The 18698-nt window shown below is 39.9% G+C and overlaps 2 protein-coding genes across 3 annotated transcripts in view; one reads left to right on the top strand and one right to left on the bottom strand.

Annotated features, from left to right (window-relative positions):
- LOC115110023 (zinc finger protein 27-like) overlaps window positions 1–3428 on the bottom strand; it is a 47241-nt gene extending 43813 nt beyond the window's left edge. Inside the window, exon 1 of one of the 2 annotated variants that reach the window (XM_065015800.1) lies at window positions 3337–3428. The gene's annotated coding sequence lies outside the window, so the exon portion shown is untranslated. Of the gene's footprint in view, window positions 1–2738; window positions 3033–3336 lie in introns of those variants that run through there. The other variant, XM_065015799.1, reaches the window with a different exon arrangement.
- Window positions 1–17501, top strand: part of LOC135568999 (zinc finger protein OZF-like) — a 64848-nt gene extending 47347 nt beyond the window's left edge. The window contains exons 3-4 of the mRNA XM_065015788.1: window positions 7785–8030; window positions 16183–17501. Of these exons, the coding sequence (XP_064871860.1) occupies window positions 7785–8030; window positions 16183–17402 (1466 nt within the window). The 3' untranslated portion in view covers window positions 17403–17501. The remainder of the gene's footprint in view (window positions 1–7784; window positions 8031–16182) is intronic.
- The last annotated feature ends 1197 nt before the right edge of the window (window positions 17502–18698 follow it).

Below are 18698 nucleotides of genomic sequence, written 5' to 3'. Positions count from 1 at the left end.
ACTTTATTCTGTAAAAATATTTTATCTTGTTTTTCTTGTTCAATTATCTAATTTCAGTAGATCAGGTAGATAATCCTTGACAAAACATTCATTCACATTAGACACAAAGTACACATTTTAAATTGCACAACATAAGTGCACTTAATCTATAGTAGATTTCCTAAATTCACATAAATGCATAAATGACTCAACAACCATTTAGTACAAGATCAAACACTGTGTATGTTTCAGGCAGCACTATGTACTATTTTATGAATAACCTTGTCTTCACTGTATTATTTCACTCACAAAAAAAATGTATTTCCCATTCACACCATATTAAGAATTATCAGGGTTCCTACAGTAGCAAGTCAAATTCAAGGACTTTTTTTTTTTTTCAGGCACTAATATTGATTTACTTGAAGCCCCATGTGAAAACCCTGAATTATAGATAAATATAGAAACAACTGAATGTGTCTGAATATTAGTACACATGTAAAGAACTGATAATCATTACATTCAGCTTCAGAACTGTAGAGCAACTGAAATGTTCTCTCTCTGATGAGGCACTACCTGCACTGAAGTCCGTTGATGCAGACCTCCTGGTATCATGGAGGTCCACAAACAAACCTTTAAGGTCCATGTCTGTCTAATTCAGTACTAAGAAAATAAACCAAGAAATCCCTATTAACTTCTACCACACCCTCCCCTTCCCCAAAAACCCTCCCACACCCCCCCAATAAACTATATCAATAGATCCATTTCTGTGTTTGCAAACATTGGGGTCTATATCATGCTGAGACAATCCACCCCCAGGTTATCCAGCTTATCAAAAACCATACTGACAGTAACATCTGTTACCCCAACAACTCTGTTTACAAGATAACTTTCAACCTGGTAGTTTACAAGATAACTTTCAACCTGGTATTTCTGCTTTACACAATCCAAGCCATGTTGATAACCTCCAATCAATCTGAAGTAGGTTGTATTCACTATAAACCAATCCTTTGTCACAGCATGCATTTATGGACAGATTTCTGAACAGGTCCTCTTAAAGTAGAACCAGTCAGGACCAGTTACCATGGAAGCTCCATCAGTCTGACAGTAGGTCCTCTTACTACGGGACCAGCCATGGAAGCTCCATCTGACAGTCTGCCAGCCATGGAAGCTCCATCAGTTCACTGTAAATGTTCCAGTCTCTGTCTTACAGCCTCTGCATATGATAAATCATGACAGATTCTATATCTCTGAGCATCTCTCTGCACCTGGCATCCACCAAATGCTGCTCTTTGTCCTCACACAATTGCACTTAACTGTCACATTGCTCCAACATTCACTGTAATCATGTTCCCCACCACACTTGGCACATCTTTCCACTCAACAGCTACATGTCCCATTCTTTGGCATTTAAAAACACTGTGATGATTCACATCGCTGCTGCCAGTTTCAACTGTTCTGCCTGCTGTCATGGAACCCTGACCTGTTCACTGGACGTGCTACCTGTCCCAGACCTGCTGTTTTCAACTCTCTAGAGACAGCAGGAGCGGTAGAGATTCTCTCAATGATCGGCTATGAAAAGCCAACTGACATTTACTTCTGAGGTGCTGACCTGTTGCACCCTCGACAACCACTGTGATTATTGATATTTGACCCTGCTGGTCATCTATGAACATTTGAACATCTTGGCCATGTTCTGTTATAATCTCCACCCAGCACAGCCAGAAGAGGACTGGCCACCAATCAAAAAAGTTCCTCTCTAGGTTTCTTCCTTGGTTCTGGCCTTTCTAGGGAGTTTTTCCTAGCCACTGTGCTTCAACACCTGAATTGCTTGCTGTTTGGGGTTTTAGGCTGTGTTTCTGTACAGCACTTTGTGACATCAGCTGATGTAAGAAGGGCTTTATAAATACATTTGATTGGTTGATTGATGAGGCTGGGTCAAAATCACTGACATTGAAGCTAAGGAATCCTATTCTGTACTTTTCCAGACAAAACCTTCTTACACCTCAACAGCACTGATAAGCTTTCACTTCTTTAACCCTCTTTCCTACTGATCAACCTTTAGGCTTCAACCACTGTCTCCCTTCACATGTTATTTAACAATATCATCCATGGACATAGATATTGGGACCGCAGAGATTATTACTCTCTTCAATTTAGCATAAACTCCAGGGTCATGGCTTCTGAGCTTCGTCCCATTATGATTTCCCATTTGAAGAATCTTCCCTTGCTGAACCTGACTAGCACAATATATTAACAATCTACCACTTTCAATATTTTATTTCACCTTTATTTAACCAGGTGGGCAAATTCAGAACAAGTTCTCATTTACACAGATGCGGCCCAGTTTAACTTCACCTCTTTTTATGGCCTTGGTTAATCAGGGTGTGAATGAGGCCCTGTGGTCTCCTCAAACACCATCCCAACTTTCCACATTATTACTCTAGCTCCCTACCTTGGGCCTCTAGTTACTATACTACATGCGCCTCTGCTTCCAGTATCATTATCTCTGTTCTTCCTATGTCTTTCCACTACAGAACATTCACATACTAGGCCCTCATCCTCCAGCTCCATATCATCACAACTGTCCCCCACATTGATCGCATTCCAGCACAGCTGTTGCTTCTCAAACTCTCCATTTCCATTGTTTCATTGGTGCAAAACTCATTCCATTGAGGGCCAATTCTCATCAGGTGTTCCTTTTTTCCTTTCAATTAAAACCTAGACAATCAGATGAGGGGAGTTCCTTTCTAAATAGTGACCTTAATTCATTAATCAAGTACAAGGGTGGAGCGAAAACCCGCAGACACTTGGTCCTCCGTGGAATGAGATTGATACGTGCTCCGATTCATCCTCATTAATCGACGCCATTCCATGCAGTTGGCATCTCTCTCCAAATGGTGAAGGATAACTTCAGTTAACTTCCCTCTATTTTGACACTCCATCACGCAGCCTCATGTCGCCATTTCACCACGAGCAAACTCCTTGAAAGACAACCGAAACCGTTGCCGCCTTTTGACTTGCATCGTACGAACCATCCAGATCTCGCGAGCTTACATTAAAACTCGGAATCTTTCATAAACATTACACAAAACCAAGAACATTACAAACGACCTCAAATAAGTGAATCTTTATGAAATTACTTTGACGAAATTATGTACATACACTCAGATAAACCCAAAGTCTAGTTATGCGACTTGTAAAATATTTTTTTACACGTTCTTCACTCACTCAGTTTGACCCCAAAATAACACATACAATTAAAACCTTTACCAAACGTGATAATACCTTGACTGATTTGTTACCTATCGTATTATATATTCTCTCGACATTAGCTAGTTTAAACATGCTATTACATACCTACAATGATACATTTGAAACGGACACAACCACTATCGACAAAACAACACAGTTCTGTCGTTTCGACCCGGAACTTCCTGTTCCCCACTACGACATTTTTTTATTTATTTTTTTTTTTATTTTTTTATATCAAATCAATACATAAAGCACACGAGGGAACACGAGCATACATAGATTATAAACAATAGACAATCGAGCTAGGGGTACAATATCACATTACAATTACACAAGGACCTTAAGGGACATGCATATACTTACAATTCTAACAGCTTTTTTGTTAGTAGAGCATTTAACCGTCTTAAAATACAGTTACATTTCCTTTTGTAGTGTACGAAAATGTGGTTTTCTGTTTGTAAATTTACATTTGTGTATATGAAATTTGGCCAAAAGAATAATTAAATTAATTACAGAAAAATGTTTCAGCTTATTTCTATTGTATGTAAAGAATCCAAACAGTCCATCTCTCCACAATAGTGTAAAATCTTCATAAATGTGTTCAATTATAAACCTACTGATGTCTTGCCACAGTTTTCTTACATGCATACAATGCCAAAAAAGATGCAACACTGTTTCTGGGTGGTCATTACAAAAGGAGCAATTTGAGTTGATGTTTTCCTTAAACTTCTTCATATTGTGGTTGGCAGGATAATATTTATGAATAATTTTAAAGGAAACTTCCTTAATTTTGTTAACAAGTAGGTATGTGTGTGGCAACATCCAAACTTTTTTCTAACAGATATTATCAATAAATCCATTCCAATAAGGCATGACATAAGGTATAGATACAACATCCTGCTGAAACAAGGATCGTATCGCTCTGTTGTTGAATGGACCAAAAGTGAAACAAATCTTTCCTACTGATGAGTCAACAGGGTCAACAGAAGGTAGGCTCTGAGGGTCAGGTCTTGACACGTTCCTGAATAACATAGCAACATATATATTGTACCCCATAGTTGTGTTTAACGTCAGTACACCAGAGAAGATGACGCTGTTGCAAAAATACATGTCGTAGTTGGGAACAGGAAGTTCCGGGTAGAAAACCACAGAACTGTGTTGTTTTGTCGATAGTGGTTGTGTCCGTTTCAAATGTATCATTGTAGGTATGTAATAGCATGTTTAAACTTTCTAATGTCGAAAGAATATATAACACGCTAGGTAACAAATCAGTCAATGTATTATCACGTTTGGTAAAGGTTTTAATTGTACGTGTTATTTTGGGGTCAAACTGAGTGAGTGAAGAACGTGATTTAAAACGATTTTTTCAAAATCATAACTAGACTTTGGGTTTATCTGAGTGTATGTACATAATTTCGTCAAAGTCATTTCATAAAGATTCCACTTATTTGAGTTCAATTTACATGTTCTTGGTTTTGTGTAAAATGTTGTTTATGAGCTGTTAAATAGCCTCGTCCAACCATCCTGTTCTCGCGAGTTTACATACACTGTTTCGTTAATGTAAGCTCGCGAGATCAGGATGGTTTGACAGACGAGGCTGGTCAAATGGCGGCTTCAACGGTTTTGGTCGTCTTTCTAGGAGTTTGCTCGTGGTGAAATGGCGACATGAGGCTGTGTGATGGAGTGTCAAAATGAGAGGGGGCTTTCTGAAGTTATCCTTCACCATTTGGTACCAACTGATGGAATGGCGTCGATTAATGGTCACACGTATCAAACTCATTCCATGGAGGACCACTCACGCTCCACCTTGTACTTGATTAATGAATTAAGGTCACTATTTAGAAAGGAACTCCCCTCATCTGATTGTCTAGGTTTTAATTGAAAACCCTGATGAGAATTGGCCCTCAATGGAATGAGTTTGACACCAATGAAACAATGGAAATGGAGAGTTTGAGAAGCAACAGCTGTGCTGGAATGCGATCAATGTGGGGGACAGTTCTTTGATGGGAGTGGGAGGATGAGGGCCTAGTATTTGAATGTTCTGTAGTGGAAAGACATAGGAAGAACAGAGATAATGATACTGGAAGCAGAGGCGCATGTAGTATAGTAACTAGAGGCCCAAGGTAGGGAACTAGAGTAATAATGTGTCCAGGTGGAAAGTTGGGATGGTGTTTGAGGAAACCACAGGGTGTAAATGAGGCCCTATCTGATTAACCAAGGCCATAAAAAAGAGTTGAAGTTAAACTAGGCTGCATCCATGTAAATGAGAACTTGTTCTGAACTAGCCTACCTGGTTAAATAAAGGTGAAATAAAAAATAAATGGTAGATTGTTAATATCTTGTGCTGGTCAGGTTCAGCAAGGGAAGATTCTTCAAATGGGAAAATCATAATGGGATGATGCTCAGAAGCCATGACCCTGGAGCTTATGCTAAATTGAAGGGAGTAATAATCTCTGAGGTCCCAATATCTATGTCCATGGATGATATTGTTAAAGAACATGTGAAGGGAGACAGAGTGGTTGAAGCTTAAAGTGCTTGATTGAGGTGTTAGAAGGTTTTGTTGGAAAAGTACAGAATAGGATTCCTTAAACTTCAATGTCAGAGACAGGAAGCAATTCAGGTCATTCAACCAATCAAATGTGGCTTATAAAAACTCCTTACATCATGCCAAAGAATGGGACATGTAACTGTTGAGTGAAAAGATGTGCCAAGGTTGGGGGAACATCCTTACAGTGAATGTTGGAGCAATGTGACAGTTAAGTGTTGCAATTGTGGGAGGACAAAGAGCAGCATTTGGTGGATGCCAGGTGCAGAGAGATGCTCAGAGATATAGAATCTGTCATGATTATCATATGCAGAGGCATTAAGACAGACTGGTGGAACTACAGTGCAGACTGATGGAGCTTCCATGGCTGGTCCCGTAGTAAGAGGACCTACTGTCAGACTGATGGAGCTTCCATGGCTGGTCCCGTAGTAAGAGGACCTACTGTCAGACTGATGGAGCTTCCATGGCTGGTCCCGTAGTAAGAGGACCTACTGTCAGACAATGGAGCTTCCATGGCTGGTCCTGTAGTAAGAGGACCTACTGTCAGACTGATGGAGCTTCCATGGCTGGTCCTGTTGAAGAGGACCTACTGTCAGACTGATGGAGCATCCATGGCTGGTTTTTAAGTGGACCAAAGAGACTGATGGAGCATGGCTGGTCCCGTGAAAAGATGACCAAGTGTGGACTGGGGAACTTGATTACGCTGAATGTTGGAGCAATGTGACAGTTAAGTGTTGCAATTGGCTGGTCCTTTTCAGGGGGAGGAGGACAAAGACTGATGGAGCTTCCATGGCTGGATCCCAGGTAAGAGACTCTACTGTCAGAATCTGATGGAGCTTTGCATGGCTGGTCCTGACAGACTGGTGGAGGGTTTATTTTCCTGTGTGCAGACTGATGGAGCTTCCATAAGATGGTCCTGTAGTAAGAGGACCTACTGTCAGACTGATGGAGCTTCCATGGCTGGTCCCGTAGTAAGAGGACCAGACTGATGGAGCTTCCATGGCTGGTCCCGTAGTAAGAGGACCTACTGTCAGACTAGTTCAGACACATTCTGGAGCTGTGGCTGGTCCTGGAGCTTCCATGGCTGGTCCTGTAGTAAGAGGACCTACTGTCAGACTGGTCTTTCTACTAGTCCAGACATGGTTTTAAAGTTATCTTGAAACTGCAGCCTGTTACTGAAATCTGGATATTATGGGGGTGGATTGTCTCAGCATGATATAAACCCCAATGTTTGCAAACACAGAAAGGGATCTTTGAATAGTTTATTGGGGGTGTGGGAGATTTTTTGGGGAAGGGGAGGGTGTGGTAGAAGTTATCAACATTTCTTGGTTTATTTTCTTAGTACAGAATTAGACAGACATACCAAACGTTTGTTTGTGGACCTCCATGATACCAACTGCATCAACGACTTCAGTGCAGGTAGTGCCTCATCAGAGAGAGACATTTCAGTTGCTCTACAGTTTTGAAGCTGAATGTAATGATTATCAGTTCTTTACATGTGTACTAATATTCAGACACATTCAGTTGTTTCTATATTTATCTATAATTCAGGGTTTTCACACGGGGCTTCAAGTAAATTAATATTAGTGACTGAAAAGTCCTTGAATTTGACTTGCCACTGTACGACCCCTGATAATTCTTAATATGGTGTGAATGGGAAATACAATTGTTTTCTGTGAGTGAAATAATACAGTGAAGACAAGGTTATTCATAAAATAGTACATAGTGCTGCCTGAAACATACTGTGATCTTGTACTAAATGGTTTTTGAGTCATTTATGCATTTATGTGAATTTAGGAAATCTACTATAGATTAAGTGCACTTATGTTGTGCAATTTAAAATCTGTACTTTGTGTCTAATGTGAATGAATGTTTTGTCAAGGATTAGCTACCGGATCTACTGAAATGAGATAATTGAACAAGAAAAACGAGAAAATATTTTTACAGAATAAAGTACCAGAACTGTCAAGAAAATAACTTTTGTGTCCGTTTGTCTTTATTACTACAGACCGACTCAGATTAAGTCTGAGGCCGGTAACATCAACAGTGAGGACAAACCCAGCCTGCCACTCTCCTTCCACACTGAGTCCAAACCTACAGTCACTGGGTCCTGATTGTGACAGTGGAGCCCAGTTTGCTCTGCAGGATCCAGAGATGGCATCAGTGAAGCTGGAAGACTGCAGTCAAACACTGGAGCTGAATGTCAACATTAAAGATGAAGAAGAGGAGGAGATTAGGACAACTGTTAGTCACGGTAAGAGCTGGTTCTATCTATAAGTTAACTTCATAAATTAGACTTCCATAAGTTATGACCAGTCTATTGCTAGGTTGAATTCTGTAACTCTGACATCACACATCCCTGAACAACTCAAGACTTCACAGCGAAGCAAAAACAATTTAAACTTGTAACGCCTGCCTTTGCCCACACATTGTCTCAAGAACGTTGAAAATGTTTAATACCCTCAATCACTAAGTTAGGCATAGCTCATTTCAAAATAGGCCATGGCATCATCACTGTCAATATTGAATGATAATTCTTCACGTTTTACCAGTGAAATGACCAAGCTGCGTCTGCATGACAATCGTTTGATCTCAATCAATTTCATGGGAATATGCATTTAAATCTTCTTGAATTACTGTTTGGTTAGAAAATTAGAGCAGATGGTGTTAAATTAAATAGACTTCCTGTATTTTGTTTTAATCAAAACACATTCTCCCTCATGGTGCTGTTGAGTTTGGGACGATTCAGCAAACCATCCTAAAATCTCCTAAGATATGAGGTGTTGTTTTTGTTGTAACAGTAATGTTATGCTATAATATTTGGTGATGTTGACTACTAATTAATCATTAGGTGATCGTCCAAGACATTGATCTAACTTTACTAAACAAACACCATTGTGGCGGCTCATCACTTGCAGCACTACACCCCTGCAGTCTGCTGCACCGAACTAGTGATTGATGCTCACCTAGCCTACTCTTTTGTCTCACACAACATTTGGTGACGCAGAAACGAGAGAACATGTTTGGCTGTTTTTATGAAAATCTGGGAATATTTGGCCAAGGATACATTTCTGGTTGGTCTCAAGGAATGTCACACAGGGAGACTTTTAAAAACGGGATTGAGTGAAGTAGCAGCTAATGCTCATGAAGAGCCTAACTATTATTATTAATATAATTTAACTTTATTTAACTAGGCAAGTCATTTAAGAACCAATTATTATTTACAATGACGGCCTACACCGGCCAAACCCGGATGACACTTGGCCAATTGTGCACCGCCCTATGGGACTCCCAATCACGGCCTGTTGTGATACAGCCTGGAATCTAACCAGGGTGTCTGTAGTGACGCCTCTAGCACTGAGATGCAGTGCCTTAGACCGCTGTGATACAGCCTGGAATCTATCCAGGGTGTCTGTAGTAACGCCTCTAACACTGAGATGCAGTGCCTTAGACCGCTGTGCCACTTGGGAGCTCATAAGTTTGATGAAATTCCATCATCTTTCAGTCCATTGGGGCTATTTACTTCCTTTTGTAGCTCTTCACCAGGTTCTTGAATTAAAATAGTGTACATAAATATAAACGCAACATGCAACAAATTCAACGATTTTACTGAGTTATAGTTCATTTAAGGGGTGGCAGGTAGCCTAGTGGTTAGAGCATTGGGCCAGTAACCGAAAGGTTGCTGGATCGAATCCCTGAGCTGACAAGGTAAAAATCTGTCGTTCTGCCCCTGATCAAGGCAGTTAACCCACTGTTACCCCGGAAGGCCGTCATTGTTAGTAAGAATTGTTCTTAACTGATTTGCCTACTTAAATAAAGGTTAAATGCACAAAACATATATATATATATAATAAGGGCATCAGTCAATGGAAATGAATTAGGCCCTAACCTGTAGATTTCAGATGACTGGGCAGGGGTGCAGCCATGGGTGGGCCTTGGAAGGCATAGGCCCACCCACTTGGCAGGCAGACCCACCTCAGGTCCTGGGCTGACGTTGTTACACGTGGTCTACGATTGTGAGGCTGGTTGGACGTACTGCCAAATACTCTAATACGACGTTGGAGGCAGCTTATGGTAGAGAAATTAACATTCAATTCTCTGGGAAAACAACTGTACCTTTTAAAGTGTCCTTTTATTGTTCCCAGCACAAGGTGCAACTGTGTAGTGATTAAACTGTTTAATCAGCTTCTTGATATGCCACACCTGTCAGGTGGATGGATTATCTTGGTAAAGGGGAAATGCTCACTAACAGGGATGTAAACATATTTGTGCACACAATTTGAGAGAAATAAGCTTTTTGTGCTTGTTAGAAAATTTCAGAGATTTTTTTTACTTCAGCTCATGAAACATGGGACCAACACTTTACATGTTGTATTTATGTATTGTTTTCGGTATAGTTAGGCATTACTGTTCTCTCCATGGTCGGCTGGAATTTAGCCTGAAAAGTATTTGAGAAATATGATATAGACCTTCGTCTCGAGAATATCAGATCTCAACAACGATTGGAGAAGTGTTAACAATAACCAGTACACTACCACATCCTGATGATTTATATCTGATACATATATATTTAATATTTTATAGATCAAGTTGTAGAAACATCTCAATGATGATCAATGGAAACAGGATGCACCTGAGTTCATTTCAAAAGTTTGGGGTCACTTAACACCAGTCTCAACGTCAACAGCGAAGAGGAGACTCCGGGATGCTGGCCTTCCAGGCAGAGTTGCAAAGGCCAGTTGTATTGCTTCTTTACTGAGCACCACAGTTTTCAGCTGTACTAACATAATTGCAAAAGGGTTTTCTAATGATAAACTTAGATTAGCTAACACAACATGCCATTGGATCACAGGAGTAATGGTTGCTGATAATGGGCCTCTGTTCGCCTATGTAGATATTCCATAAAATATCTGCCGTTTCCAGCTACAATAGTCATTTACAGCAATAACAATGTCTACACTGTATTTCTGATCAATTTGATGTTATTTTAATGGACAGTCAATGTGCTTTTCTTTCAAAACAAGGACATTTCTAAGTAACCCCAAACTTTTGAACAGTAGTATATATTTAATATTTTTTATATATCAAGTTGTAGAAACATCTCAAGGATGATCAATGGAAACAGGAAGCATCTGAACTCAATTTTTAGTTTGTTTTGTTTTTCTGTTTTTTTTGTTAATTTTTATTTTATTTTATTTTTATAAATTTGCAAAAAACTCTAAACCTGTTTTAGCTTTGTCATTATGTGGGTGTGTAGATTGCTGAGGATATTTTTTTATTTAATTTTAGAATAAGGCTGTAACATATCAATGTGGAAAAAGTCAAGTGGTCTGAATACTTTCCGAGGGCACTGTCAGACCCCTCCCATTTCTCCCAATTTGGTACGTTACAGCCTTCTTCTAAAATTGATTACATGTTTTTCCTCGTCAATCTACACACAATATCCCATAATGACAAAGCCAAAACAGTTTTTTAGAAAGTCTTGCAAATGTAATTTAAAAAAATAATAATTGCTTATTTACATAAGTTTTCAGACCTTTTGCTATGAGATGATCCTTGAGATGTTTCTACAACTTGATTGGAGTCCACCTGTGGTAAATTCAATTGATTGGACATGATTTGGACAGGCACACACCTGTCTATGTCAGGTCCCACATTTGACACTGCATGTCAGAGTTAAAACCAAGTCATGAGGTGGAAGGATTTGTCCGTAGAGCTCCATGACAGGATTGTGTCGGCACAGATCTGGAGACAGGTACCAAAACATTTCTGCAGCATTAAAGGTCCCCAAGAACACAGAGGCCTCCATTATTCTTCAATGGAAGAAGTTTGGAACCACCAAGACTCTTCCTAGAGCTGGCCACCTGGCCAAACTGAGCAAATGGGAGAGAAGGGCCTTGGTCAGGGAGGTGGCCAAGAACCCGATGGTTCTTCTCTGTCAGAGCTCCAGAGTTCCTCTATGGAGATGAGAGAATTTTCCAGAAGGACAACCATCTCTGCAGGACTCCGCTAATCATGCCTTTATGGTAGAGTGCCCAGACGGAAGCCACTCCTCCGTAAAAGGCACATGACTGTCCGCTTGGAATTTGCCAAAAGGCACCTAAATGACTCTGACCATGAGAAACAAGATTCTCTGGTCTGATGAAACCAAGATTGAACTCTTTGGCCTGAATGCCAAGCGTCATGTCTGGAGAAAACCTGGCACCATCCCTACGGTGAAGCATGGTGGTGGCAGCAGCATGCTGTGGGGATGTTTTTCAGCGGCAGGGACTGGGTGATTAGTCAGGATCAAGGGACAGATGAACGTAGCAAAGTATAGAGAGATCCTTTATGAAAACCAACTTGAGAGCACTCGGGACCTCAGACTGGGGTGAAGATTCACCTTCCAACAGGACAACGACCCGAAGCACACAGCCAAGACAACGTGGGAGTGGCTTCGGTACAAGTCTCTTAATGTCACTGAGTGGCCCAGCCAGAGCCCGGACTTGAACCCGATCAAACATCTCTGGAAAGACCTGAAAATAGCTTTGCAGAGACGATCCCCATCCAACCTGACAGAGCTTGAGAGCTTCTGCAGAGAAGAATGGGAGAAACTCCCCAAATACAAGTGTGCCAAGCTTGTAGCTTCATACCCAACAAGACTCAATGCTGTAATTGCTGCCAGAGGTGCTTCAACTAACTATTGTATAAAGGGCCTGAATACTTACATAACTGTAATATTTCAGTTATTTCTAAAAACCTGTTTTTGCCCTTGTCATTATGGGGTATTGTGATGTCATTATTGGCGTATTGTGATGTCATTTTGGGGTATTGCGATGTCATTTTGGGGTATTGTGATGCCATTATGGGGTATTGTTTGTAGATTGATGTGAAGGGGAAAAAAACGATTTCATCAATTTTAGAATAAGGCTGTAATGTAACAAGACGTGGAAAAAAATCAAGGGGTCTATTTACTTTTTGAATGCAGTGTAGATGTTATTTCATGCTACTGAGACTTGTATGGATGACACCAGTATTGCCAGCATTTGTTTTATTCACTGGTCTATCTGGAGTGTTTAGAGTGTAGACTAAAGAAGTGAAGTAAACAAACTGCCAGTGTTTTAAAGTTCTATGAAATGAGTCTATGTAGTTACTAACCCTTGTGATTTTGAGTGGAGGACTATATAGCTCATCATTTTCACCACTTTTGCCTCTTTGTTTTTGACTCCTACCCAGTTTTAGAATAGTTTTATTCCCCTTCCCATACAGCCTACTGAAATGAATACATACACTACCATTGAAAAGTTTAGGGTCACTTAGAAATGTCCTTGTTTTTGAAAGAAAGGTTTTTTTTTTGTCCATTAAAATAACATCAAATTGACCATTAATACAGTGTAGACGTTGTTAATGTTGTAAATGACTTGTAGCTGGAAACGGATGATTTTTTAAAATGGAATATCTACATAGGTGTACAGAGGCCCATTATCAGCAACCATCACTCCTGTGATCCAATGGCATGTTGTGTTAGCTAATCCAAGTTTATAATTTTAAAGGGCTAATTGATCATTACAAAACCCTTTTGCAATTATGTTAGCACAGCTGAAAACTGTGGTGCTGATTAAAGAAGCAATAAAACGGCCATTTTTTAAGACTAGTTGAGTATCTGGGTCATTTGTTTTTTTTTCAAAAACAAGGACATTTGTAACTTTAGAATGCATTAATTTATTTCACCACTAATGGTAGTGTATTAATTAATTAATAAATAAAAATTGAACCTTTATTTAACTTCCTTTACATACGGGTTATTGTCCGGAATTTCGGATGACTGACATGCCCAAAGTAAACAGCCCAAAAGCCAGGATATGCATATACTTGATGGCATTGGATAGAAAACACTCTGAAGTTTCTAAAACCGTTAAAATAATGTCTGTGGGTATAACAGAACTGATATGACAGGCGAAAACCTAGAGGAAAATCCATCCGGAATGTTCTTTATTTGAGGTCACAGGTTTTTTCAATGCTTGCCTATGGGATATACAAATATATAGGACCCAGATTGCAGTTCCTTTTGCTTCCACTAGATGTCAACAGTGTTTAGAAAGGGTTTCAGGCTTGTGTTTTGAAAAATGAACAAGTATTTGTAGTTTTTCCAAAGTGTCCCCCATTTTGAAAAGTAGCCATGTTGCGCGCATCAACGAGAATGCGCTCTTCGTTATTCATCTTCGCTATTGAACACACTATTCTCCGTAATAAATATGATTGTTTATTTAGATATTAGAATACCTGAGGAATAATTAGCAACATCATTTGACTTGTTTGGACCAACTTTACCGGTAACTTTTTGGATTCGTTTGTGTGCATGTTGAACGAGTGAATTACTGAATCAAGCACGCCAACTAAACTGACAGTTTTGGGATATAATGAAAGACTTTATCGAACAAAACAACCATTCATTGTGTAGCTGGGACCCTTGGGATTTCAATCAGAGGAAGATCTTCAAAGGTAAGTGATTTATTTAATTGCTGTCTTTGTGACGCCTGTGCTGGTTGAAAAAGTATTTTGACGTGGGGAGCTGTCCTCAGATAATAGCATGGTATGCTTTCTCCGTAAAGCCTTTTTTAAATCTGACAACGCAGCTGGATTAACAAGAAGCTTTTAAATTATGTCAGACACTTGTATTTTCATGAATGTTTAATATTATGATTTTTGTATTTTGAATTTCGCGCTCTGCAATTTCACCAGATGTTGTCGTAGGTGTCCCGCTAGCGTTTGGACATGCACCCAAACAGGTTAACTAGGCAAGTCAGTTAAGATCAAATTCTTATTTTTAATGACAGCCTAGGAACAGTGGATTAACTGCCTTGTTCAGGGGCAGAACGACATATTTTTACCTTGTCAGCTCAGGGATTCGATCTTGCAACCTTTTGGTTGCTCTAACCACTAGGCTACCTGTCACTCGGTATGGCCAGAAAAGGACTGGTCACCACTCTGAGCCTGGTTCCTCTCTAGGTTTCTTCCTAGGTTCCTGCTTTCTAGGGAGTTTTTTTGTGGCCACTGTGCTTCTACATCTGCATTTCTTGCTCTTTGGGGATTTTAGGCTGGATTTCTGTTAACTTCACTGGGTAGGGGGCAGCATTTAGAATTTTGGATGAACAGCGTGCCCAAATTAAACTGCCTGCTACACAGGCCCATAAGCTAGGATATGCATATAATTAGTAGATTTGTATAGAAAGCACTCTGAAGTTTCCAAAACTGTTAAAATAATGTCTGTGAGTATAACAGAACTGAACATAACAGAACTGATATGGCAGAAAACCCGAGGAAAATCCAACCAGGAAGTATCATTATTTTGAAAGGCTGTTTTTCCATTGAAAGCCTATCCACCATACAAAGACTTAGGACCCAGTGGAAATCTGTCTTCCTCAACATGTGACCAGTCTTTAGGCATTGTTTCAGATCTCTATGGCTTCCTCAACATGTGACCAGTCTTTAGGCATTGTTTCAGGCTTTTACTCTGAAAAATGAGGGAGATACACCACTTTCAATGAGAGGACAGTGGAAATTTCCATCCATGAGCCAGGCACGTGATCGGGAGCGCGCATTTCTTGTTTACCTTTTTCCATTGACGAAGCTTTTGTCCGGTTGAAATATGATTGATTATTTATGACAAAAGCAACCTGAAGATTGATTTTAAACATCGTTTGACATGTTTCTACTATCTACTAAATGTAATCTTTTATTGTGTTTTTTGACTTTTCGAGAGTGCTTATTGTGCCTTTGGATTTCTGAACTAAACGCACCAACAAAACGGAGGTATTTGGACATAAAGATGAACTTTATCGAAGAAAACAAACATTTGTTGCCTAACATGGAGACCTGGGAGTGCCACCAGATGAAGATCATCAAAGGTAAGTGATTAATTTTAATGCTATTTCTGACTTTTGTGAAGCTCTCCTTGGTTGGAAAATGGCTGTATGGGTTTCTGTGTCTAGTCGCTGAACTAACATAATCGCAGAGTGTGCTTTCGCCGTAAAGCCTTTTTGAAATCTGACACAGCGGTTGCATTAATGAGAAGTTTATCTGTATTTGTATGTTTAACACTTGTATCCTTTATCAATGTTTATGATGAGTATTTCTGTTTTTTGATGTGGCTCTCTTTACTTTCATCGGATGTTTGTTTGAGACAATAGATTTCTGAACACAACACACCAATTTCAAATGAGGTTTTTGGACATAAAGATTAACTTTATCGAACAAAACACACAAAGTTTATCTTTGAAATGGTGTAAAATAATTTTAATTATGGGATTTGAACCAGACAGGTTAAGCACTTTGTGACAACTACTGATGTAAAAAGTGCTTCATAAAATACATTTGATTAACATGTATATCACACCAACTGACTGTTTTTTCTGATGTTCACACAGGATACCATGTTGAGACATTCTCCACATCCAGAGAGCAACAGCAGGAAGATCAGAGAGCTAAGAGGTCTCATCACTGCCCACATTGTGAAGAGATTTTCCCATTTCTATCAAAGCTAAAAATACACCTAAAAATACACACAGGAGAGAAGCCTTACTCCTGCTCTGACTGTGGAAAATGCTTCAAAACATCAACGGTTCTAAAACTTCACCAGAGAACACACACAGGAGAGAAGCCTTTCTTCTGCCCTGACTGTGGAACTCGTTTCTCTCAGCTTTCCCACTTAAAATCACATGAACGTATACATACAGGAGAGAAGCCTTTCTTCTGCTCTGACTGTGGGGCGAGTTTCTCTCAGCTGAGCCCCTTAAAAACACACCAACGTATACACACAGGAGCGAAGCCTTATTCCTGCTCTGACTGTGGGAAATGTTTTAAAACATTATATGAGCTAAAAGTTCATCACAGAACACACACAGGAGAGAAGCCTTACGTCTGCTCTGACTGTGGAAAATGCTTCACAACATCAACATATCTAAAAGTTCATCAGAGAACACACACAGGAGAGAAGCCTTATTACTGCTCTGACTGTGGAAAACGTTTTAAAACATCAAATGAGATAAAAGTTCACCAGAGAACACACACAGGAGATAAGCCTTACTTCTGCTCTGACTGTGGGGCGAGTTTCTCTCACCAGAGCAACTTAAAAACACACCAACTTATACACACTGGTGAGAAGCCTTACGTCTGCTCTGACTGTGGGGTTAGTTTCTCTCGACTGGATACCTTAAAAACACACCAACGTATCCATACAGGAGAAAAACCTTACTACTGCCCTGACTGTGGGGAGAGATTCTCTCAAAAGACCAACTTAAAAGTTCACCAGAGAACACACACAGGAGAGAAGCCTTACTTCTGCTCTGACTGTGGGGCGAGTTTCTCTCAGCTGGGCACCTTAAAAACACACCAACGTATACACACAGGAGCGAAGCCTTATTCCTGCTCTGACTGTGGAAAATGCTTCAAAACATCAACTCATCTAAAAGTCCATCAGAGAACACACACAGGGGTGAAGCCATACTCCTGCTCTGACTGTGGGGTTAGTTTCTCTCGACTGGATACCTTAACACACCAACGTATCCATACAGGAGAAAAACCTTACTACTGCTCTGACTGTGGGGAGAGATTCTCTCAAAAGACCAACTTAAAGCACTCCAACTAATACATACAGGAGAGAAGCCTTACTCCTGCTCTGATTGTGGGAAGAGGTTCTCCCTATCGGGTACCTTGAAATCACATGAACCTATACATACAGGAGAGAAGCCTTACTCCTGCTCTGACTGTGGAAAACGTTTTAAAACATCAACTGAGCTAAAAGTTCACCAGAGAATACACACAGGAGAGAAGCCTTACTTCTGCTCTGACTGTGGGAAGAGTTTCTCTCATCAGAGCAACTTAAAAACACACCAACGTATACATTAACTTCATGTGGGTACCTGGGACGGTTGCGTACCCACCTGGTCAACATCCGGTGAAATTGAGTGACCAATTCAAATTTAATTACTATAAATATTTACATTTCATGAAATCACAAGTGTAATACATCAAAATAGAGCTTAACTTGTTAATCTAGCCGCCATATCAGATTTCAAAAAGGCTTTAAGGCGAAAGCAAACCATGCGATTATCTGAGGACGGCGCTCAGCACACAAAACATTACATACAGTTACCAGCCAAGTAGACTTGTCACGAAAGTCAGAAATATGATGATCTTCATATGGTTGCACTCACAAGACTCCCAGTTACACAATAAATGTTCATTTTGTTCGATAAAGTCCCTCTTTATATCTTGAAACCTCCATTTTGTTGGCACATTTTGTTCTGTAATCCAATGGCTCAAATGCGGTCACAAGAGGCAGACGAAAATTCCAAATAGTATCCGTAAAGTTTGTAGAAACATGTAAAACGATGTTTATAATCAATCCTCAGGTTGTTTTTAGCCTAAATAATAGATTATATTTAAACTGGAAACAGCGTCGTCAATATAAAAGAAAAACAAGAAAGGTGCGCTCTGCTGGACCCAGCTCTGGGGACATCCCACTATCCACTGACTCAATATGGTCATTATCCCTCATTTTTCAGAATACAAGCCTGAAACAATGTCTAAAGACTGTTCACATCTAGTGTTAGCCATAGGGAACGGAATCTGGGTCTTATCCCTTTAAATGGTGGATAGGCTTTCATTGGAAAAACAGCCATTTCAAAATAATGGCACTTCCTGGATGAATTTTCCTCATGTTTTTGCCTGCCTTTTCTGTTCTGTTATACTCACAGACAATATGTTTTAAGTTTTAGAAACTTTGGAGTGTTGTCTTTCCAATTCTACCAATTGTATGCATTTTCTAGCTTCTGGTCCTGAGTAGCAGGCAGTTTACTTTGGGAACGCTTTTAATCCGGAGGGGAAAATAGTGACCCCTACCCTAGTGAGGTTAAGGAGAAAAGCCTCATCGGTTCTCTGA

The sequence above is a fragment of the Oncorhynchus nerka genome, unplaced genomic scaffold, assembly GCF_034236695.1.
Source record: "Oncorhynchus nerka isolate Pitt River unplaced genomic scaffold, Oner_Uvic_2.0 unplaced_scaffold_1272, whole genome shotgun sequence".
NCBI lineage: Eukaryota > Metazoa > Chordata > Actinopteri > Salmoniformes > Salmonidae > Oncorhynchus > Oncorhynchus nerka.
Note: the sequence above shows the minus strand (reverse complement) of the source record. Positions and strands in the feature narration are given on the sequence as shown.